This window comes from Pectinophora gossypiella, chromosome 15 (genome assembly GCF_024362695.1).
Source record: "Pectinophora gossypiella chromosome 15, ilPecGoss1.1, whole genome shotgun sequence".
In the NCBI taxonomy this organism is placed as follows: Eukaryota; Metazoa; Arthropoda; class Insecta; order Lepidoptera; family Gelechiidae; genus Pectinophora; species Pectinophora gossypiella.
This window is the reverse complement of record NC_065418.1, coordinates 15112192-15137299: the sequence shown is the minus strand read 5'-3', so window position 1 is coordinate 15137299 and position 25108 is coordinate 15112192. Positions and strand designations below refer to the sequence as shown.

The following is a 25108-nucleotide window of genomic DNA, read 5'->3' as shown; positions in this document are numbered from 1 at the left end:
GCAAAATAAATTTAGAAAAAGAACAAAGAACAAGATAAATTTATGGTAGGTAGTTGTTTTAAAAAACTATCTAACAAAATAGTAAAATTGAATATTTTAAGCTGAATAATTTTAATAGTAACGACATTAAACGTATTTTGTACATTATTATTGTTCCATTTAAGAATTATTTAAACAAGGAAAGTACTTAGGTACAAAGATAACTTTAAGTTGGTTAAGTAGAATTAATTTAGAAAAATTGACAATTTAAATGTTGTTTTGAACATAAAAGATTGCTAATTATGATATAAAATAAGCACTAAAGCGTGAAAATACATTTACACGATGATTATGAAAAATGACAGTCATGCAATGAACAAAGAAAGCATGTACTAGTCTACGTTAATATTTAAACTAATAAAAATGGTAATTGCTACACTTACCCAATTAATGGGGATAACACAACACTATGAATTATTATATCGTAGACAAAATTAGTAAAAAAAAGTATTTAAAAAATATACGAGTAATCGAGGTGTTCTCGCTACAAAGGCAGAAGGATTGTGTCGAACATCCGACCGGAAGAGTAACGGCTCGGCTGTGGAATGTAGGTACGGCTACCTACGCAATGTGATAATTATTAAAGTCGTACAATATTAACGGAATTATTTTGTAAATAGATATGTTTTGTTAAATTAATTAGTATATGTTTATTTATGTAATAATATTTTAGTTTTAAGCAGTAGTTTTTAAGTGTTTTCAATGATAACTTTTTGATAGTTCCTAACAGAAAAACAAGAGCAATTACACTCAGTAGTAAAACGCGGCAGGCGTTACATACCCCCCTTTTTTGGGTAGGATTTTCGCTAAGAAAATCCGCTGACTAAAATGTAACCTAGTCTGTCCTTCTTACTATTGACCATTCTAAAAATTACGTGGTACACATTCATTTCAACCCTTCCATTCACCCCCTACTTTCTTTCATCCCTTTCACACACAAACAGTTATCTTATTTAGTTTTAAGTGACTGCGTCCTTTTCAAAAAGAGTACTAGACTTTTAACCGCAGCTTAGTACTCACACGTAATCAATAGGAGATTTAAGGTAACCGTTTTTTTCTTTTTATAGTATAATTTTCTTATCTTCGGGGTAGGGCCGAAGATAAAATAATTAGAATGTCCTAGGGGTAGGGCCTGGAGATTCAATATTTTTTTTTGTAAAAAAGAAAAATTAGAAATACTATATATAAGTAAATATATTTAAGACGGTAGGTAGTTTTAGTAAGTAAGACATTGTTTTAGGCTAGTTTTGGATTTTTTAGTATAAGTTTTGGTAGTTTTAGTAAGTGTAGTTTTTGTTTTTTTTTTTTATAAAGTAGTATTTAAGGTATTTTTAGAGAATATTAGAAGATATTAGAAGACGCATGCCATGCTCAAGATTTAAGTTCTTGGCAGGCCTAAGGCGTTAGATGGTATTACACATCAATCTCTTGACTGACTCTTACAGTCTGCTCGAGAATTAGTAAGCAGCTGGAGGATTCTATGTTTTTCTCTCACTTCCATCCCAGCAAGGAAGTTTTGTAAATATAGAAAGTTTTATTTTAGTTAGGTAAAAGTTTAGATATAATTATTTAGAATAGTTTGTAAGTTTAATATCCTTGACATGCCATGTACCCAAACTTACTCCTCGTTCGTCCTCTAAATCATAGACCAACGGAGATCTTTTAGCAACAACTTTGCATTTTATGAATTTAGGTGCTAGTTTTTTGGAAAATCTATTGTCCTTGTCGCTCTGGTAATAGGTGCGTTTCCATACTGTGTCTCCCACATTGAATTCTACGTTTTTACGACGTAAATTATAGTAGCCACTATTTCTTGAGTGTGCTTTTATTAGAGAGGCTTGCACTTTTTCAAATATTTTACGAAGCGCACCTATGTTTTCGGCATACTCGTCTCTGGGGCTGAAAATCAGATCTTCCGCAACGACTGTGTCCAAGTAATGAGACCCGCAAGTGACGAGTTCTCGCCCGTATATCAGAAATGCTGGTGTGAATCTGGTAACTTCATTCACAGAACTATTTAGGGCAAATTGTATTTTTGCAATATTTAGGTCCCAATGTCGATGGTCGTTTTCAATAAAGCTTGATACGGCAACCATAATCGTTTTATTGTATCGCTCGACAGAATTAACTTGAGCAGTATACTTAGGGCAGTACTGTACATTTGGTATCTTGTAATTAGTAAACAGTTGTTTCAAAGTATTGCTAACAAACTGTTTACCATTATCCATAAGGACAGTACTTGGAACTCCGTGAACCAGAAAGACCTGCTCCTCGAGAATCCGTGTTATAATATCAGCAGTAGCACGACGTATGGGGAAAATGAGTGTATATTTAGAGAAGCAGCACGTTACCACAAACAAGTAAGAGTTTTGACGTCTTGTTGGGGGTAGGGGTCCAACGAGATCCATGCTGATCATCTGAAAAGGTCTGGAACACTCTTTGGGTCGACCCATGACACCAAGGGTTGCGTGATTTGCATGTTTGTGAGAATTGCATGTATCGCACATGTTAACGAAGTTGGTGACGTCGCGGTGCATATTTGGCCAGAAATAGTTTAACGAGAGACGTTTGTTAGTCTTGATGATACCGAAATGTCCAGATGTGGGTTCGCTATGATTTTTTTTAATGATGTCCTTACGCTGTTCCAGAGGAATAACCTCCTTCCACTCGAATTCTCTAGTCAAAGGGTTTAAACTCTTGACAAATCGAAACAGCTTGTTATCAGTTACTCTGTAATTTAGATAAGAAGATGGTGTATTTATGCAACCGTTGAAGATATTTAAGTACCAACTGTCCGATGTGGCAGGAACAAGATCGTTGGAGCTGGAAGGATCCGTTGTTACCGCCGAAATGGGTACAGCACGGGAAAGAAAATCTGGAACGACATTGTCCTTGCCACGTCGATGCTTTATTTCAAAATTATAGGCCGATAAACGTACGCCCCAGCGAGCTAGTCTACCGGTAGGGTTATTTAGATTTAAAAACCATTTTAGGGCGGAATGGTCTGTGAAAACAGTAAACTTCATTCCGTTTTCCAGATAGCATCGCCAATGTTCTATGGCTATCAAGACAGCGAGCGCTTCTCTTTCAGTCGCGCTATAGTTGCGCTCCTGGTTAGATAAGGATTTGCTCATATAAGCTATGACTTTCTCCTCACCATCTTGTCTCTGAGTCAAGACAGCACCAATGCCGAAGTCGCTTGCGTCAGTATGGACCTCGAATGGCTTGGAGTAGTCAGGGCAGGTAAGTATAGGGGCAGATACTAAACTACCCTTTAGTTTTGTGAAAGCTGTATTGGCCTCCGAAGACCAAACAAAGGGCGGGACATTCTTTCCCTGCGAAGTCAATTTATTAAGAGGGGCTGCGAGAGTGCTGAAATCAGGGATGAACCTCCTGTACCAAGAAGAAGCACCTATAAATCGCCGAACTTCCTTGCGATTAGTAGGTGTTGGATGGTTCACAATGGCTTCGACCTTTTCTGGGTCAGGATGAAGGCCGTTAGAGTCCACTACGTAGCCCAAGTACTTAAGTTGGCTCCTGAAAAATTGGCTTTTCTTAAAATTTATCGTCAGATTAGCTGACTTAAGTTTCTCGAGAACTCTTAGCAGAAGAGAGATATGCTTCTCAAAGGTTGGTGAGACAATAATGATGTCATCTACAAAAACGAAGACCATATTTTCAAATTCAGGGCCATAGAAGAGTACGTCCACCAAACGTTGTTGGGTAGCTGGTGCATTTGTTAGGCCGAATGGCATAGATTTAAATTGAAAGGTTCCCCTGGATGGTATGTAGAATGCCGTCTTGCACCTATCTTCCTCCTTTATTAAAATTTGCCAAAAGCTCTTGGACAAATCTAAACTAGTAAGATACTTCGCATCACGCAGGTTGTCCAAAATTTCGGAGATGTAGGGAAGTCTGTAAGCGTCTTTCTTGGTGACAGCGTTTAATTTCCTACTGTCGAGACAGAAACGCAGCTCTCCATTCTTTTTAGGAGTCAGTAAAACGGGAGACGACCAAGGGCTCTCACAAGGCTCGACAACATCCTCCCTCAGCATTTCATCAAGTTGCTCTGTTAAGAGCTTTTGCTTCTCAGGTGACATACGGTAATATCTTTGACGAATGGGGGCAGCATCCCCAGTATCAATAGTATGACAAATTAAAGAAGTACGACCTAGTCCTCGTTCCTCGTAAGATATGTTCTGAAACTGAGAGATGATGTTATCAGCAGTAACCCTCTGGGCGCCTGTGAGACTATCATAGGGGCAGATGTGTGCCTGGTTAGCGGCCACATTTGCTGAAGTCAAGTCCAATTCTTTAGATAGAATGACAGAATGCAGATGTTTGGGGAAGATTCCGAACACAGTCCAGAAGTCCATTCCAAGAATAAGCGTGTTTTGAATGCTTGGAACGACGTAGATTTGCAGTGTATGAAGTTGGTTTTGAAAAGTAATAGGAAGATACATGGTGCCAATAGCATTCAGTTTATGTCCACTTGCTGAGATGAAATGTAAGGGATTATTGTGTAAAGTTAATTTGAAGCCCAATTTCTGAAAATGTAAGTGGGTGTCGTGTCCTAATATAGAAACACACGATCCACTATCCAGTAAGCCAGTTATAGTAATATCAGATATAGTTACGGTCGCATAAGGCCGTGAGTTGATATTCATATTTCGGATCGAAGTGACAGTGCAGAAGGAAAAATATTTGGAAATGTAGTCCAACCATTTATCCCAATCTTCTTTAGATTGTTTCGAAGTTGCTCCGCGGTCACTACGATCCCAAGTATTTAGTTTTTTGAATTTCCGGTATATTTGTGGCAAACAGGGCATTCGGGATATCTAACATCTTTCTTGCCGCATTTAAAACATACTGGAAAATGCGGTTCCTTACATTGACGTAGACTATGAGTTGATTTACGGCACCTGGGACAGAACACGTTGCGGGGAGACACCGCGTCAACATCGATAGAAACTGCGTTAACCGATACTGCATTGTGCTTGTTTATTTCGTGTTTATTATTATTTGTAGCATAACAGTTGCGATAGTAGTTGTTGTTTGTTGGTGGATTTTGATTATTGTACCTATTTTGATTATTATAATTATTCCTTATGTAGCTCCCAGGTGAAGTATTAGGCTGATTATAAGCAAACTCAGGTGCTAAAGTATTTGAATTTGGTTTTGGTGGTTCACGAAATTGTTTCAAACAAGATTGAACGTCTTCGTAGTTGCGACAACATTGTTTTAACGTCTCCAAATCAGTTATATTGGAAACTGCAGCAAGCGTGCTAGCGTAACAGGGACGAATGTTATGGCGAATTATTTCTAATTGGTCCTGTTGAGATAACGCTTTATCCAATCTAGCGAATAATCCATGCATTATTGATAAGTAAATTGTGATATTTTCATGTTCGCCTTGCGTACGAGCACGTATTTCAGCAAGAAGACGGTAATCGTAATCTTTTTGACCAAAGTCATTTTTCAATAGAACTACAAGTTCGTCCCATGACTCAACACGGTCTTTTACGCAACGAAACCAGTGCAGTGCATCTCCAGTAAAAATCTCGTAGGCAAATGTCAGTAATTTTTCTTTGCTAATATTTCTGACCTGAATAAATTCGTTAACCTTTTGAATGAAGGAGCGGACACAGGTTTTTCCAGAGTATTTTAGATTTGCTAATTCTGCATTTGTGGTTTTATCACAAGTGACCATAACTGCACTAGATGTGGATTTAATTTCAGATACATCGGATGTAGTTGCAGATGCGAGAGTTTTAAATTCCGAGTACTGGACCAAAAGGTTTGAGTGACATAATTTATATATTTTATCGACTTCATCAGGCACATTTTGAATTCTATTAAGACGGTGGTAGATATGATTGAGCAGATTTTCTGTTCGTAGGTATAATGTTTTATCCATTTTAGCTTTCAGATTAGCCAAATACGTCTGCGACTTTATCATAGAAGCCTTGACACCAGCCAAATCCTCTGGAGCTTCCAAATGAGACTCCAAAATGTCTTCGGCGGCCTGCTCCTTCGCCAAATCCACGATTAGCCTGCGAAGTTCAACAACCGAACTGCCACTCTTACCGCGCAATTGAACTTCATAAAGGAGTTCATCTTTCTGAAGCGATAAATATTTAATTGGACGAGACATCTCTATTACTTTATGTTTAAATTGTAATTAGTTTAGTTTTATAGTTATTTTTTGAGTAAGTGTTGCAAGTACCTGAAGTCTTAATAACTAAAACACAGGAAACGGCAGAAGGAAAATAACAAGAAAACAAATGCTACTATCAAAAGTACACAACAATTAAAACACAGGGATAGACAGAGGTTGGCAGTGCAAAATCAAATATTTCCTTCTGTGCGATGTGGTAGGTTCGATTTTGAGTTTTTAATTGTATGCAATCACCTTGAAAGAGAATTAGTTAGGTATTCCCACAAAGCAACCACAGCACACAAAAGTTGCAGTTACAATTCACTTAAAGCTAGACAAAATAATCAGACCAACACCAAAGATGACCAAAAATGCTAAAACCAGCAAAAAGGATACTCAGCTCAGTATTTCCTTAGTTGGGCGCCATTGTCACGCTCTTATCACGCGAATCAAATAGGTTGTACTTACTAGGGTAAATAAAACGGTATATAGAAATAAAACCAAGTTTATTGACATTAAATCCCTAGCAAGTACATAGATCGGATCTCTGGGTCGCAGGTAATTTGATACTGGCTGAGCACCCTTGGTGCAGTAGGAAAACTACCACTTCCCTGTAACTCTTCCCACGACGACACGGGGTACACCGGCGCGCGCAGCAGGGCAGCAGAAACGGTGGGGTAAGTACAGGACCGAAAGTGGATCCAGCGGGTTGTAGAACCCGAAAGGTGAAGCGGTAGAGGTAAGTACAGGACCGGTAGTGGGTCCTGCGGTTGTAGAACTCGAAGGGTGAACCCTGGAACCCGGAATTAGTCATTTCAAGAATTGTCCGAATTCCCAGTCTGACTGCCACATGCCGATTCCTTAGCTTGATTGAAGATGGGAAGTGGATAGCAAGCAAGCTTAGCAATCTAAGATGTGGCTGTCAGCAAATTACACACAATAAAAGTGAATTTAGCAAAATAAATTTAGAAAAAGAACAAAGAACAAGATAAATTTATGGTAGGTAGTTGTTTTAAAAAACTATCTAACAAAATAGTAAAATTGAATATTTTAAGCTGAATAATTTTAATAGTAACGACATTAAACGTATTTTGTACATTATTATTGTTCCATTTAAGAATTATTTAAACAAGGAAAGTACTTAGGTACAAAGATAACTTTAAGTTGGTTAAGTAGAATTAATTTAGAAAAATTGACAATTTAAATGTTGTTTTGAACATAAAAGATTGCTAATTATGATATAAAATAAGCACTAAAGCGTGAAAATACATTTACACGATGATTATGAAAAATGACAGTCATGCAATGAACAAAGAAAGCATGTACTAGTCTACGTTAATATTTAAACTAATAAAAATGGTAATTGCTACACTTACCCAATTAATGGGGATAACACAACACTATGAATTATTATATCGTAGACAAAATTAGTAAAAAAAAGTATTTAAAAAATATACGAGTAATCGAGGTGTTCTCGCTACAAAGGCAGAAGGATTGTGTCGAACATCCGACCGGAAGAGTAACGGCTCGGCTGTGGAATGTAGGTACGGCTACCTACGCAATGTGATAATTATTAAAGTCGTACAATATTAACGGAATTATTTTGTAAATAGATATGTTTTGTTAAATTAATTAGTATATGTTTATTTATGTAATAATATTTTAGTTTTAAGCAGTAGTTTTTAAGTGTTTTCAATGATAACTTTTTGATAGTTCCTAACAGAAAAACAAGAGCAATTACACTCAGTAGTAAAACGCGGCAGGCGTTACAACCAATAAAAAATAAGTATACTTTGTTTTAAGTTTACGCGGTTATTATCATAATAAAACACATAAAAACGGGTTCTTACCGCGTTAAAAATAGGGATATGAGACTCCCAATAGGGATATGAAATAGTGTCGAAGTATCGGGAGTCTCATATCCCTACTTTAAACGCGGTAAGAACCCGTTATTATGTGTTTTAATAAAGAATAAGTATACGGTGAACGTACCTATAAGTTTTTTAGCTTTCCACCTTGAAAATTGCGGAATGCTCCTTACAAACTTCCACCCCCTATTTTAGGGTAGTGGGGGGTTAGAAAAAAACAAAACGTAGCCAATGTCACTCTCCATCCCTCTAAATATCTCCACTTAAAAAAATCACGTCAATTCGTCGCTCCAGTTTGCCGTGAAAGACGGACAAACAAACAGACACACATACTTTCACGTTCATAATATTAGTATAGATAAGATGTACGGACAAGCAAAATTGAATGCAATTATCAAATAATTCGATGGAACTTTGCTTGGCTGTCAATAATTTATACACACGTTCAGCGATTTTTTATTGATGATTTATTTATTAATGATTTACTGTTTTGTTTTTTCTATTATTATTTTTATTTTTGTGTGATAAATTACTTTTTAATTTTGAAATTGTAATTTCCTATAGTGTTTTTCATGTTATTTATAGTCTTATTTTTCTTTTTGTTTATTTTTTTTCACTCAATGTTTGTTTTTGTTGTATTAGTTTGTATATTGTTTTCTCATCATACAGCGCATTGGGCCATACTGTAAAACTGTAATGTTGTATGTACCTTAATAAATAAATAAATAAATTGATATAGCAGATAAAAATAAATAAGAACTGTATAAGAATGAAGTACCTATTTGGATACCTAGTGGAAAATTGGGTTCACTTTTTCATTCTTCAAGTGATAAAGTAACACAGTTCAGTAGTAAATGGCGTCTATTTCTTGGTATCGGATAGTGGGGCTCTATTCTCCGCATTTAGACGAATGGATGGCTAATTATGCGTGTTGTCGATGAGCTTAAAACATTTTAACACCGTCATCGACATTTGTCTGACATTCTGACGGCCTATACCTACATGCAATTTAAAGGTTACAATATTAAGGTGACCACCCGCGCACCAGGCACCAGGGTTGGTGAGGTTGGTATTCCATTTCACAACCCACACGATAAGAAGAGAAGATAAAAAGGGTGCGTAAAGTATGGAGACATATTTTCATGCTATCTAACCTACTTAATCCTACTGCTGGGCAAAGGCTTTCCCTTGATTCTTCCACTGCCCTTAAAATATGGTGTGATGACCTGAACGCTCATCGGAGAGGTCGGAGGGAGATTGCGCAGAGTCGAGAAGTGTGGTAAAAATATTATGCAGGAAAATAGCGTAAACAAGCTTCACACGAAGCAATTGCAATTTAATAGAATATATCTAAAGTATGAACTTTCGAACTGCACTTCTGACGGGAACTTTGCCCTCGGCAAAGTTTGTTGTATAATTCCATCGATGAAGTTCGGTTCGACTGAACCGTGTGTGTGTAGGAACCCTAACTTATTACGGAGGTGCTGGTGGGGTCGATGAGAAGTTTGTAGCGGCGAATCAGGGTGTGTCAGATGCATATTGGGTTATGGAATAGGACCTAAGACCTAATATAATATCATCATCATCAATTTAACAGCCACGCTCTTGTCGGTGCCGTATTTTCCATGCTACTTTTTTAGGGAAAAATAGGGCAGTGGTTTCCCTCTTGCCTTCCGGTTCAGGTTATTATAAGTTTAGTGATTATTTAGAAGACATGAATGCATGGGATTAACTGTCTGAGAACTGATATTAGGCAGCTAAATTACTCAATTGTATAACAATATTTTATGTTATTTTTTTTTAAAGAACGTCTTGTCTAGGGCCCTGTGCCGAGGTTTTTCTTGCAGCTTCTTTTCCCCGGCTATACAGGTTGTGAGAAGTTTTAGTCGGATGATACGTGCGTTATGTAAAAATTGACGATTCAAAGTGTAACTATGTTACCTACTGAATAAAGATATTTTTGAATTTGAATATTATGATGAGTAAATGTATGGACAGTATACCACAAGGTCGCTTCTGCGGGTTAATATCAATTTTAATTATTCTAAAATCAGAGTTTGCATTTGAGTTTGACCGTGTTTTCAATTGATTGTCTGTTTTTGATCTGGTTGCACGGTTTTGATAAAGCGAAGTGTACGAAGCTTGGGAATGTTTCAGAGTGTTAAATTAACTTTGTGCTTCGCTGAGTTGGACGTTTATGAAATAGGTATATTTCTGGTCCTTTGTATTTCGGCGTTTTGAGTACATTTTGGGTTTGTGTCATGGTATTTTTCTTTTGATCATTTCAGAGAGATTGGGATTTTAATTACCATAAAATATAGAATAACTCTGCGCCCCGCACCGATTCTTATCGAGCGCGAACCTTACCCCCTCTGGATTTTACGTGAGTCTAAGGCTGCGTTTCCATAGACGCGGAGCTGGGCGGAGTGGAGCGGAGATGTGCAGGAATCGACCAATCACCGTGAGGGAGAGAGTGACAGAGCGTCTTCGTATTTCACTCTCTCCAACGCTGTGATTGGTCAAATCCACACATCTCCGCTCTTCTTCGCTCATCTCCGCGTCAATGGAAACCCGGCCTAAATGGCCGTAAGCCGATAAGGAGTAAAAGAGTGTGCGCGTGAACTATCTATTTCACTCGCACTGAATTGATAAGGCTGCACATGGTAACAATGAGATTTTGGTAGCTACAACCACTAGCGCAACCCGTCCCGTTTAGCGTTTAACTTATACTTTATCCAGATTTTCAAACACAATCGGTTAACATTGAGGTTTGGAAAAGGGGTTTTGTGTCTTTAGTCCATTATACCATCTAACTGCAAGTCCGAAAAATAAGATGATTCCGTGCCGTAAGTGAAGTAAGTATGTACTCGCAAGCCATCATGAGTCATGTTAGTCTTTGGTAGCTCCGCTATAACCACCAGGGTTCTTAGCCAAGTTGCAAACGATTACGAAAAACAATAGTGTATTTTTTTTACTATTGGTGGGTTTGCTCTTGACCCCAGACTTGCCCGAAGGCATTGACGAGGCCTAAGACGGAGCGAGCTCGCCCAGAAGGTGCCTGTTCACTCTGGCCTTGAAAACACCCGGGTTATATGCATTCGGAAATACAGAAGACGGTAGAGAATTCCATTCCCTAGCAGTGCGCATAATGAAGGACGATGAGAAGCGCTTTGTCGAATATAGGGTTGAATAGGGTTGATGAGGCGGTTATCGACCTTTGCAACCCACACGTGTATTTTACCTTTACAATAAACACGTCAAAAGGGCGTCTACTAACTGCTAACTAGCCTACATAAAATAAATTTCTTTTACGGTTCACGAAACCCCAGGTGCGACTAACCAGCCACCCTATTAGAACAAAGCATTAACCAACACAATGGAGGCTCCAACAGCCGTAGTATGGTATCGACGACGCCATAAATACAGGGTGTTAGTGACATCGTAACGAAAACGTTGAGGGATGATTCAGAGCATGATTCTGAGTTAATATCAAGTGGAATTTTCTGTCGCAAAAGTATGAAACTAAAAATATAAATTTAAAAAGAAATCATGAATTTTCTTGAAAATTACCCACTGGGGTCGATTAATTCTTTCAAATATTTTTCCTCTCAGACGACGCCCTGAGCCGAGGTTCGCGTTCAACTAGGCACTCTCAGGCCTGTTGTCTTAAACGTTGTACCAGGTGAGAGCCTTCAGCGCTCCCCATTTGTCCGGCCAAGTAGTTAATGCCGTCTGCGGCAAATCTACAATAAGTCACGTTATAAAAAAGAAAACAGGCGTAAGTATGTACTGTCTGCGTAGATAACAGTCTCTCTTGGAAATACCCCGCGTTATTTTTTGCGTCGCGCCTACTATACTACGGCTATAGATAAGCTTTACCTTGTTGGAGAATATTTACTCCATCATTAAAGAACTTGAGAAGCGAAACAAAAGGTTTCGGGTTCGAAAACTGCTGAGTAATCCGATTTGCAGGGTCCAGCGGCGGTCAAGGCAAAATAAATTATGGAATGAAAGCGGAAAAATGCGCGTAAGAAAATTGAAACTTTTATGGGATTTTAGAACCGTATTTACTTAGTTATTATTTTTTCAGGAAAATATTGCTAGTTAACTCATAATAAAGAAAAAAAATGTTTGTTTCGGACATACTATATCACAATGTTTTTTTGTGTGCAATAAAATATATTTGATTTGATTGACTCCCCAGTGGGGCGGCGTGGTGGAGTATGCTTCATACCCGTCCTGTTGATTGAGGGGGGGCCTGTGCCTAGCAGTGGGACGTATATAGACTGTTTATGTTATGTAAAAAAAGAAAAAATGTACACAGGTACCGCAGTCTACCGAAACAATTATTTGCCAAGAGGCGCGCCTTGGATAACTTCAAACTAAAAACCTCGTTTTACACAGACACCACACATTGACGTTATCGTACACGCGCATCTTTATGTGTGACGGAGCTGCCAACTACAATAGTAGATCCCTATTTAACCGGCATAACTTGCTTAGATAGGTAGTGGTGCTAATTCCTGTAAATACCATCTAATTTTATTTTAAGTTATATCTGTCATTTTCTTATCCGCCGAAAAGGAAAAGGACGGGTAATCGACAAGCATAAAATTTATGGAACACACGTCAATTTTAAAGACAAATCTAAAACAACCGTCTAAAAACTTTACATCAGTCAATAACCCGACACAGGTAAGTAGACAGCACGTCAAACGGATTGCATACCAGCGACATACCTTTTTGATTCGCCCGGGTTATTCATTCATTTACTCATTCTTCCTAAAATTAAGAGCTGTGAATCATCCGTCCCTTTCGTTTTCGACGGATATGAAAATGGCGGATATAACTTAAAATAAAATTAGGCGGCGGTGTCTGCAGGAATCGGGGCCACTACCTACGCAAGAAGCTTTTATAATCATCAGTTAATATCTTAATTTTTTTTTAATACTGAACGGGTGTTATTGAATCATAATATAAATAAAATAAAATAAATAGGCACTAAGTACTACGCATTACTCTATAATTTTTCCATTAAGTATTTACCCAAGGTAAAATTGTATTGCAAAATATTTTGATTAAGTAAGAAAAATTAAGTAGGAAAATACGCCGCGCGTACAATAACTGTCAGATCTAATTTTTAATTCAGACAATAAACGTCGGCGTCTAATTTCAAAATTCGAACACATTCAAAATATTTATACTTTTTTTCTTTGAAAATCTTCCGAATAGTGTACATACATAAAACAGTTTCTAAAATACAAATCATAACCCTCTTTTTGCTTCGCCGCAGTCGGGTAAAAATTTTAGCTAAAAATGGTCCGCGCGCATTCGTCACGATTCAAGACTAAAGTAAGACCGGGGGAAGGTTGGGAGGGCAGCTGAGGTAACCTAGCTCAGCCGCTGGTGGGGAGTGGAGAATTGCCGTTCTATACGTGCGTATTATTCCTTATTATATGCCAGAGGGCAATGTAGCACTGAAGTTTAACCGTCGCCTAAATGAATAAGTAAATATAATTTGAGTAATAATACCGAACAATCCTACAGATACATAGTTCAATCTTATACATACCTATACACTCCTAGATATAACCTATAAGATCACGCAATTACTACTTGACACAACACTTTCGCTTTTCTCACACTTATCAATTTTTATTTTTTTTTTATTACTTTAATACCGTAGTATTGCCACTGTTTAATTAGTTTATAGTATTAGCCGTAAAAACACCTCCACCAACCCGCATTGGAGCAGCGTGGTGGAGTATGCTCCTTACCCCCCTCCGGTTGATTGAGGGGAGGCCTGTGCCCAGCAGTGGGACGTATATTGGCTGTTTATGTAATTACGTTGGATAAATGATTCTGATTACTTTGTATTTTGGAATAATTATGTACCCGAGTAATGAGAAAATAGGTAATTATCACGATAAAGCCGTACAACGCCATCTATATTGTTTTTGGTGGAAAGTCCCTCATTAGAAACACAGCGAATTATTCAAATTAGCGATATTAAAATTGGCCGGGGAAATAATTTACCTCCCAATCCAAAATATTACGAAGTATTCAGAAGTATCAAGGATAAACGTTTGAATGAAGTATTTATTAAAACTCAGGTACATTTTATAATATTTCTTCGTAATAAAACGTATACGTAGTAACCTGTTCCGATATTCGATTATTTACAACGAAGTTCGCCCCACTAGAACGTATTTAGTAACTGATAGGTATTCTACTATTTGTTTTCATAAGGTTGTCACTTAACCGCTGCCAGCTTCATGGCTAATAACAGTTTTTAACCCCCAACGCAAAAACGACGGGGTGTTATAAGTTTGACGTGTCTGTGTAAATGTGTATGTGTCTGTCTGTGGCATCGTAGCTCCCAAACGAATGATCCGATTTTATTGCGCTTTTTTTTGTTTAAAAGGTATATCAGTCGAGAGTGTTCTTAGCTATGTTTGGTGGAAATCGGTTCAGGTCTTCAAGGTCATCAGGTCGTTTGTTAAGTGTGATAGGAATGTTACACGCTCAGTTTGCTTACAAGCATATGTGGGATAAGTTATTTTTTGCTTTTTATAGAGTTTAGCATTTTTAACCTTTTGTCATAATAATTAAGTACTTTTTTTGGTCGGGGGGTTTTTAAATTTTAAATTTAATTTTATATTTTAAGGTTTTTTAAATTATCCATATTCATGGCAGTTCAAATATAATTCCTTGGTAACTTTTCTTTCAGAAAGTCCCAAGAAAAATAGTATAATGAGGGATAAATATTATTATTATTATTACTTTTCAGGTTACGTTCTCCAAAACAATACAGATGGAGCTGTCCAGATTTAACGTGACAATTACCTATTTTTTCATTACTCGGGTACATAATTATTCTAAAATGTACTGGTAGAAACATATATAAAAATAATTAATGCTTGATATTCGGTTTAGATTATGTACATAATTATATTGCTACATTTTTTTTTTCATTATATCCTTAATCTAAATACATGGTTTGAATGATGCCGTTAAACCACAGAGGTTTGTCTCGGCACCCATTCGTCGCATTAAAACAGAAAAAAAAATAAAAATAATAATAAGTATATTGCTTCATATATTGCTTCTCTTTATTTTGAACAGAATAATAATGGGTGGAAGATATATCGTGCCTGGGAGTAATATTAAGTGTCATCATTTATGCACCAAAACAAAGATAAATAAAAGAGGCGTATGTCTGTTATTCATGAAATTTACAGGAGATTGTGGTCAAACGCATACATATTTAAAAATAAATGTTTGGAAACGCAGATGCTGCAAAAAAGTTACTAAAATTGTCTGTTGCGCTGCTGTGATGGACGATTGGTCTCATTTAAGGTACCTATAATAGGGCCTCTACATGTTGGCTTCTGATTCACGCACGCCTTCCAAAAGTTCGGAACTCCAAGGTATAAAAACGAAATAAAAATAATATTAACATCGCTCTCGAATCACAACAACATGTCAACTCGAAATATTCTCACCAGAAACTCGATATAATCTTCTTCACCCGTAGTAACACCGTTCGATATCAATTAATATCACATTTGGGCCAGTGTTGTGTATAAATACCGAACTGATGTGGGTGTAAAGATGAAACGTACTGTTGTTATATGTGGAATTAATACCATGTGAACTTATTTAGATATTAGTAGCTGAGAGAGTAGTTCTGTGATTACGGTTGACTAAGAGACATTGTCACAGAGTTCTTATTTAAAGAGAGATGCAGCGGGAGTACAGGCAGTGGGACGAGTCACGTGCAGGTCCTGGGAATATTTCCACTTTGGGAACTCTCACTTTCCCACATAACCAATTAAAAACCAGATCTTCCAACCCAAAGGGAAAACCAGCCTACTACTCTTTTAAGTCATTGTGCTCCTGTCTTGTGGGTGCGCCGGGTTTGAACCCCGGTACCAAACTTGCACCAATGAGTTTGATTTATCTTACGTACTTTGTTCACTACCCAGACCTACGGGGTATAACGTAGAACCCATGCCCAGGGATACGGATGAAGACCTCAACGGTCGCAGAGGAGGAGATGGGAGCCATAGGTACGGCAATGCAACACGGAAGAGGCGAGTCACAGGGGCTGTAATCTGGAACGTGACAGAGGGCAGCAGTAACTGTCAGTACTATACAGAGGCGGAGGACAGGAGTCCTAGTATGGCTTTATAATAGACTACTCTGGGCGCCATCCCACTTGCGTCAGACAGAGTACTGCGGGGCGGAAGGCAAGAGGGAAACCACTGCCCTATTTTTCCCTAAAAAAGTAGCATGGAAAATGCTGCACTAACAAGAGCGTGGCTCTTAAATTGATGATGACAGGCTGTTAGTGACAGCGTAACGAAAACTTTGAAGGATGATTCAGACCATAATTTTGTGTTGAAATCAACTGAATTTTTACTTAACTAGTACGGCTTTGAAATAGAATACTTTGGGCGCTATCCCACTCGCGTCAGACAGAGCACTGCGGGGCGGAAGGCAAGAGGGGAACCACTGCCCTATTTTCCCCTAAAAAGTAACATGGAGAAGGCTATAACGACAAGAGCGTGGCTCAAATTACAGTTGACTCGTCCATAGTCTACCATTATAGATAGATACAGCTCAACATCTCGCGTTGTTCTAACAGAAAGCTCTTCGAGACGTGGGTGCTTAGTTTATCATGATGAATGTATCTCTGAAGTGTGGCTACTTCAATTAGGAATACAGTTGTGAGTTTATATTACTATACTAAATACTTACGTACTATATTCCTTCAAGTCAGTATAAACCAGATAAGAGCGTCTTAGATAACTCCACGATAGTGTTGCTAACTAGGGACTTAGTTTCATTTTGTTTAATCATTATTTAGTTTGTCAACATGTAGTTAAAACCTAGACAGGGTAGCTACTAGAATAATAAATTGTTCACGCAAATATGTCATTGACACGCCTATATGACGCCCACTGAATTGGTTTAGTAGCTTTTCGCCTGCGTTTTCGTTCGTGTAAACATCGCTTATACATATAAAGCCACTATATCGTAGGATAACGCTTAGGGTAACGCTTGTTGTTGTGTTGTTGTTGTTGTTGTGTGTTGTTGTTGCTTGCACCCATCGAGAATCGAACCCGGACCTCCAGATCGTGAGCCTAACGCTCTAACCAATAGACCACGGAGGCTGTTTTGAAGTGCATATTTGATACCTAATTTCAAACGTGAAACTGGCAGAATTGTGATCACACAAAAGCTTTTCATCAAGAATTCATTAATCGGCAAATCATGATCTGTCCAGGCAGATCCCAATCGGCCCAATTTAACGACCAGCCTTCGACATAATACTTACAATATCTACGTAGTTATTTATCTACCTTCAAAAACATCTGGCGTTTTCAGTCCTAAGATGCAATATAAACTTCCCCTATTTCAGAGGAAATCGTTTAAATAACAACAAAACCATTTACGTTTACAATGGAAAGTTTGCCAATAAAACATCTGAGGGGTGTACACTTAGTAACTGACTTACTTGGAGAGAAAAGAATAGGTACCTCTATTACTTACCTACTTATTGTTACTTTGGCCAAAGGATGTTTTCGGGGTACCTCACTAGTCACAAGTTGATAGTGTGACTAGGGATTGACGATCCGGTAGTGTCATGTTGAAAGTTGTATAATATTATATACGTCTCGCTGTGTAAACTTCGATACCGCGTTTCACGACTGCATTATTGAATGTGGCGCCATATGTTACATGTTGGCGGAACTAGCTGGCCAACTAGTTGGGTCCGCCATAACTTACTACTTGTACCTATACCTTATAGTACCTATAATTTTATTATACAGAACCTCTTTGTAACACTGTATTTTATTTGACTAGGACGTTACAGGCTGAATCAATTGATTTACTGAAAAAGTAAAATGATTTCCTTCTTCTGAAGGCATCTAACATCTCCACCAACCCTCACTGGAGCAGCGTGGTGGAGTATGCTTCATACCCACTCTGGTTGACTGAGGGGAAGCCTGTGCCCATTAATGGGACGTATACAGGCTATTTACATTACTTTCCTTATTGGTTAATCTAAGAAAAAGGTAACTTTTTGTAATCAATAGCTGAGTGTCAAATAGATTATTTACCGGACTGGACACTCCGTACAAAAAACTTATTCTTACCGTGTGCTGCCGAACCCATAAATGCGTGCGAGATGCAGTCCGTGCGTTCTCCCCCTGACTCCTTAGCCCATTTAAGACTAAAAAAGGGTTTTTCAGAGGGGGCGAAGTCGACACTGGATACGAATTGGTGCGGGGGGAGAGTTACCGTTCTATTCTTTAATCTATGCTTACGTTGCTAAATCTTCTTCTTATCGTGTGGGTTGTGAGGTGGAATACCAACCTCATTAACCCTGGTGTCAGCGTTATTACTGAGCCGTCAAAGGCCCCTGATATGGCTCATGTATCGATTACATACCCACATCAGTAAGTAGTAACCGGGACCAACAGCTTAAAGTGCCTTCCGAAGCACGGAACACGTTGCTAAATGATATCTAGTTCTCTTAGGTTTGAACCAGAATTTGCTTTAGCCTATAATAGTCCGACTCGCACTTGTCCAGTATGTTTTTGTTCGCGCCAATTATTATTATAATAAGTAACTACTAAAGCTCAACTGAGCCAAATAATTGGTCTTTGACCAGAAAATCATTAACAATTTAATTGATTAATGATTTCAGTTACCTAATTATTTCGAATCGTCAAGCATGAATTACAAATGATTTGTTTTAGAGAGAGTTGATTTGTGAAATTGACGTATGAATAAATTTCATAAGGGATAATAATAGGTATATAATAATTTTCTATATTCTTTCAAATACATGGCATGTTTTTTTTTAAATCACTATAAGCAAAGCCGCAAGTGAAGGTCATGAATGTGATATTTTTGGGTTAATTGGTATCTATATTATATTATTACTTTCATACATAACATAAACATAAACACTTACTTTCATACATAACATAAACATAAACGCTACCGTGTGTCTAGCTAGACCTTATTACCTTATAATGTATACGTTTTTACAATAAGATTCCCATTGACATTCAGAATTTGCCTTTCAACTGCTTTAAGAAAGTAGTTAAACAAAAACTTTACAAAAAAGGTTATTATAAAGTTAGTGATTATTTAGAAGATATGAATGCATGGGATTAACTGTCTGAGAACTGATATTAGGCAGCTAAATTACTCAATTGTATATCAATATTTTATGTTTATTTTTATTTTTTTTAAAAGAACGTCTAGGGCCCTGTGCCGAGGTTTTTCTTGCAGCTTCTTTTCCCCGGCTATACAGGTTGTGAGAAGCTGCAGTAGTTTTAGGCGGATGAGACGTTCGTTATGTAAAAATTGACGATTCAAAGTGTAACTATGTTACCTACTGAATAAAGATATTTTTGAATTTGAATTTGAATTGATTTCGACAAAAATTATTGAATCGATCGATAATTTTATCACGTTGCGCTTGTTAGCTCTACAGGTGATATCAATTTATCTATGATCCAAACCTGAATTCAAACTCATAAAATCGAATTCAGTGGTAAGAACAATGAAAACGACATACTATTACGAACTTACGACCTATTTGCAATGACATAAGTCACTGTGGTCCAGTGGTTATTCCGACCAAGTAGTTAATGCTATCTGCGGCAAATCCACAATAAGTCACGCCACAAAAAAAAAAAAAAAAAACAGGTCCTGTGGTTCACCGGCTTGCTTCTCAAACGGGGAGCGCCGGTTCGATATCGGACTTGCACTAATAAGTTATTAATTTATCTTAAGTGCAGTTTTGAGTGAGGAGCTCTGTGGCGCAGCGGTAAACTTGTAGAAGTTAAGCAACTTTCGCAAAGGCCGGTCATAGGATGGGTGACCACAAAAAAAAGTTTTCATCTCGAGCTCCTCCGTGCTTCGGATGGCACGTTAAGCCGTTGGTCCCGGCTGCATTAGCAGTCGTTAATAACCATCAATCCGCACTGGGCCCGCGTGATGGTTTAAGGCCCGATCTCCCTATCCATCCATAGGGAAGGCCCGTGCCCCAGCAGTGGGGACGTTAATGGGCTGATGATGATGATGATGATGAAGTGCAGTTTACACTAACACAGTTGACAAGACCATTATAGACAGCGATACGGCTCACCAATCACATTGGTCTAACAGATAGCTGGGGTTTGGGGTTTGGTTGTGGGTACTTAGTTCATGTTTTGATGTACCTTTGAGTCAAAGGTACTGACTACACCAATTGGGATATAGTCGTAAGCTTATATTATATATTATGTTATTTTCATAGTAACTAAACATTTACAACTTGAGATATGCAGAGAAAGAAATTGTTTTGCATAAAAAATGGGACTAAGGCTATTTAGGGCCTAGATAAGTGGATTACCTGAATAATTACTACACTGTGTTATGGTCTAGATAAGAAAATGTAGAAACCTAGTTTGATAAGTAAAGTATTTGGGGCAACAGACATGTCTATCGTCGACTAATAGTCAAAACTACGTACCTAAGCGCCTTATTGAGAAATCACATTCTTTATGTGGTTTAAACCTCGCAATAAAGAAAATAGTGGCCCCGATTCCTGCAGACACCTCCTAATTTTATTTTAAGTTATACCCGTCATTTTCTTATCCGCCGAAAAGGAAAGGGACGGATGATTGACAACTATAAATTTTAAGACGAATGAGATCATGAATGAATAACTCGAGCGAATCAAATAGTACCTCGCTGGTATGCAGGTTGCATAATGCAACCCGTTTGACGTTTGCTGTCAACTAGATTTTTTTCGTGTTATTGACCGATGTAATATTTTTAGAGGGTTGTTTTAGATTTGTGCCTAAAATTGACGTGTAGTCCATAAATTTTATGCCTGCCGATTACCCGTCCCCTTCTTTTTAAGCGGATAAGAAAATGACAGGTATAACTTAAAATAAAATTAGATGGAATGTACACAGGAATTAGCACCAGTATCAAACCAGGTGAAAAATTGTGGTCCCAATCCACACAAAATTGTGGTCCCAATCCAAAAAAATCGAGGTTTTGTTGTAGAAGATAACATCAGAATGTGATTTTTATTTTCACTACAAGGCGTCCTTATATTTCTAGAATCATTAGCCGAAATATAATCCATAGGCGTTAATCTGCCCTCCTCCATTCAGCGCTTATCGCTATCGGCCCGCTAGGGTCTATTAATTCTGTCAAATATAATCGTCCCAGACGAAGCCCTAACCCGAAGTTCGCGTCCAACTGGGTGCCCACGCATACAAACACACAAACATAAATAGCCTATACATGTCCCACTGCTGGGCACAGGCCTCCCATCAATCAACCGGAGAGGGCCCAGGCATATTGTTTTATTTTTTTATACCGCGTGATACTGGCGCTCCACATTTGTCCGACCAAGTAGTTAATACAATAAGTCACGTCACGTCCAAATTCAAAAATATCTTTATTTTGTAGGTAACATAGTTACACTTTGAATCGTCATTTTTTACATAACGAACGTCTCATCCGCTTATAACTACTGCAGCTTCTCACAACCTGTATAGTTGGGAAAAGAAGATTCAATAAGAACCTCGGCACAGATCGTTAACGGAAACGTTATTTAAAAGCCTATTCTGTCGTTGGAGTCGTTAGGGGTACGGTATACCTACCTACACATATAATAAATATGCAGGGTATAAGTGACATCGTAACGAAAACTTTGAGGGATGATTCAGACTATGATTCTGAGTTGATATCAAGTAGAATTTTCCGTCGCAAAATTCAAGTGTTTTTTAGTATTTTTAAATTATTTTACAATTCTATACTTTTGCTTTTTTTAAGGTTAACGTCGTGTCTTATAGGGAAGTCAAGGAATTGGCCTTTGATAGACTGGAATGGAATATGCTACACCGACATGAGCGTGGCTCTTAAATTGATGATGATACTTTTGCGACGGAAAATTCCACTTGATATTATCTCAGAATAATGATGATGTCAAGATGTCATTAACACCCTGTATGTGCTTCTGCAATAATAGGGTTAAAGTTAGTACTTACTTGATAAACAATATGATGCCAGTCTTCTCAATCTGCCGGAAGATGCCTTTCCAGGAGGCAAGCATACAATACTGTTGCTTTGCGCTCAGTGGCGATCGGGGGTCGCTAGGCGGCGGAGGCCGATTTAAAGGGTCATTGTTCAACTCCGACGACGCAAGCTTCGTCAATTCACAACCCATCTTTATCTCAATGTCGGTTAAGAACTTTAGAAAAATCACTTTGAATCGTGTGCACTTTTAACTCGTCTTACATGATTATCAAGTAAAGTTTGTGATAAAACATAATTTAGATAAATTCACATGTGTATGTCACAGCACTGTTATTAATAAAATAACAACGTATTTGCTTCGCACATAGATATTCCAAATTAATTCCAATATATGCAAATTAAAATGTGATTAAAATACCTAAACCTGTAACACTTATTGTCAAGACAAATATAATTAAAATCCAATTAATGGTCGCACTTTAGGTCGTTTTTGATTAGTTATTTTCCGTCTATTTTCAAACGGTATCGACTAGTGTTGTGCTTACTCGTTGGAACGTCGTGTGGAATGACTTGAATGCTCGAGTGTAGTGTTGTGAAATCATTTAACGACTAAGTTCTAAACGAGTTTACCGAGTTGGTGACATGACACAATTGAATTGGAAAGAGTTTATCATGTGGTTGCGATGCGTGATTGAGTTATAGGAGCTGTTTTAGTCGAGTTGCGGCTTTTTCAGTGAACTGTATTTCGAGTTTGGTTTTGTTAAACGGTAAAATATATTTTGTCGTTAATAATGACACTGGCTTTTTATTTTTGGGATTTAGGCTGGGCAAACAATAACTATTAGTGTATTAGTATTTATGCAATGTAATAATATATTATAATATATAAACTTAGGATGTAAATACTTTTTATTTTAGTTACATAGGTACATAAAAAATCTAATTATGATTAGGCATTGTTCAGATAAAGGAATAACATTTTGTGGAGGCTCTGCTATGCCAGTTTGAAATGATTTAGCAATGGTGATATTTCTTTTATTAATGGGTAAACATTTTATTTCGTCATCACAGATATGGGGTTATGGTATAAACATAGGGCACCTACGTAATAGTCTTTCTAAAAAAATAAAACTTATAGCAAAGAAAAACTGAATAACAATAATCTTACAATAACTTGAAAACAAACAAAAATATTGTGATATATAAAACTAAATACTTTAGCAAGTAATAAATTATTTTTATCACAGTTGACCTGATGATCCTATGAATAAATTTATTTTTAAATGAGTTGTCATCGATTTGAAAGAAGAAGGAGATTAATTTACTAAATACCAACAACTTTGCAACAACGCCAGTAACTCAAACCTACAAATTTTATAAACATGAACCTTGAGGCCCTGCGCAGACGACAGACTATCCGTGACGCACTTTTTAGTCTGTGAAAATATAACCTATGCAATTATATGCAGTAACGCGCCGGACTTTTTGCGCGTCGTGTGCGTTACTGCATATAAAAAAGTGAACAACGCCATCTATCGTGTGTTTGGGGAACGTCGATTGGAATGCCCCTCATTACATCGTAGTTTTAAAGCTGTTCTGAGAGGTCACGTTAAATTTAAAATTGTAAATAAGACTATTAATATACGAATATCTCACGCGCCGGACTTTTTGCGCGTCGTGTGCGTTACTGCATATAATTGCATAGGTTATATTTTCACAGACTAAAAAGTGCGTCACGGATAGTCTGTCGTCTGCGCAGGGCCTGATGCGTAGAAAGCTAACATATTAAAATTAATGAGATATTCGTATATTAATAGTCTTATTTACAATTTTAAATTTAACGTGACCTCTCAGAACAGCTTTAAAACTACGATGTAATGAGGGGCATTCCAATCGACGTTCCCCAAACACACGATAGATGGCGTTGTTTACTTTTAACGTGATAATTACCTATTTTCTCAATGTATAATTATTCAAAAATGTAATAATGGCAGAAGCATTATATAGAACTAATTGTTGCTTAATATTTGGATCACATTGTGTATAGAATGATGTTGCTTCTCTTTATTTTGATCAGAATAATAATGGGTGTGTTATAACAAACATCATACTTAGTAGGAAAAATTGAAGGGAAGAGAGGAAGGGGTAGACCTAGGACAACATTTATGGAACAAATAAAAGAGAAGGTGCAGGTCGTGTCGTATCAGGAGGTGAAGGATTTGGCGGGAAGAAGAGAGGAATGGCGATTACTCCACCGACAAGAGCGCAGCTCTTAAATAAAGAGAGAGAGAATTATGAAGTTGTAATTGTACCTTGATGTAATAAAAAGGGTCATCATTTACACCCAAAAACAAGGATAAAAGATGCTTATGTCTGGTATCCGTGAAATTAGAAGTTTAAAGGAAAAAAACTTAACAACGCCATCTGTCGTGTTTTTCGGGAACGCCGATTGGAAAGTTCCGCATTGTTAATGGTATATTTACGACAGCGACGATGGTGGAACATCACTAGTGTAAATGAGTTTCATTTATAGAGTCGCAATGCTAATTAATCAGATTTTTTTTGACGTGACATACTGTAGATTTGCCGCAGATGGCATTAACTACGTGGCCGGACAAATGGGGAGCGCTGAAGGCTCTCACCCGGTACAACGTTTAAGACAACAAGCCTGAGGGTGCCCAGTTGGACGCGAACCTCGGCTCAGGGCGTCGTTTGAGAGGAAAAATATTTGAAAGAATTAATCGACCCTAGTGGCTCGATAGCGATAAGCGCTGATTGCGGGAAATCGTCGACCTCGCCGGCGGGGTCAGAATCGGGGTGCTGAAGTGTTTGGTGTCGCGAGCTGATTGGCTGCCTCTATGGCTAAAGTAATCGGGTCGTCGGAATCGTATATTACATCCGTCGTAATTAATCAGACACCTACTCGCATTTGTATGTCCATTCATATTATTTATACATAAAGTCCTTATCTCAATAGGGA

At 37.7% G+C, this 25108-nt stretch overlaps 1 protein-coding gene across 1 annotated transcript in view; it reads right to left on the bottom strand.

Moving 5' to 3' along the window:
- LOC126373376 (neuroglobin-like) overlaps positions 1-23597 on the bottom strand; it is a 50535-nt gene extending 26938 nt beyond the window's left edge. The window contains exons 1-2 of the mRNA XM_050019533.1: positions 23517-23597; positions 22140-22560 (exon numbers count right to left, since the gene is read on the bottom strand). Of these exons, the coding sequence (XP_049875490.1) occupies positions 22140-22318 (179 nt within the window). The 5' untranslated portion in view covers positions 22319-22560; positions 23517-23597. The remainder of the gene's footprint in view (positions 1-22139; positions 22561-23516) is intronic.
- Between the last annotated feature and the right edge of the window lie 1511 nt (positions 23598-25108).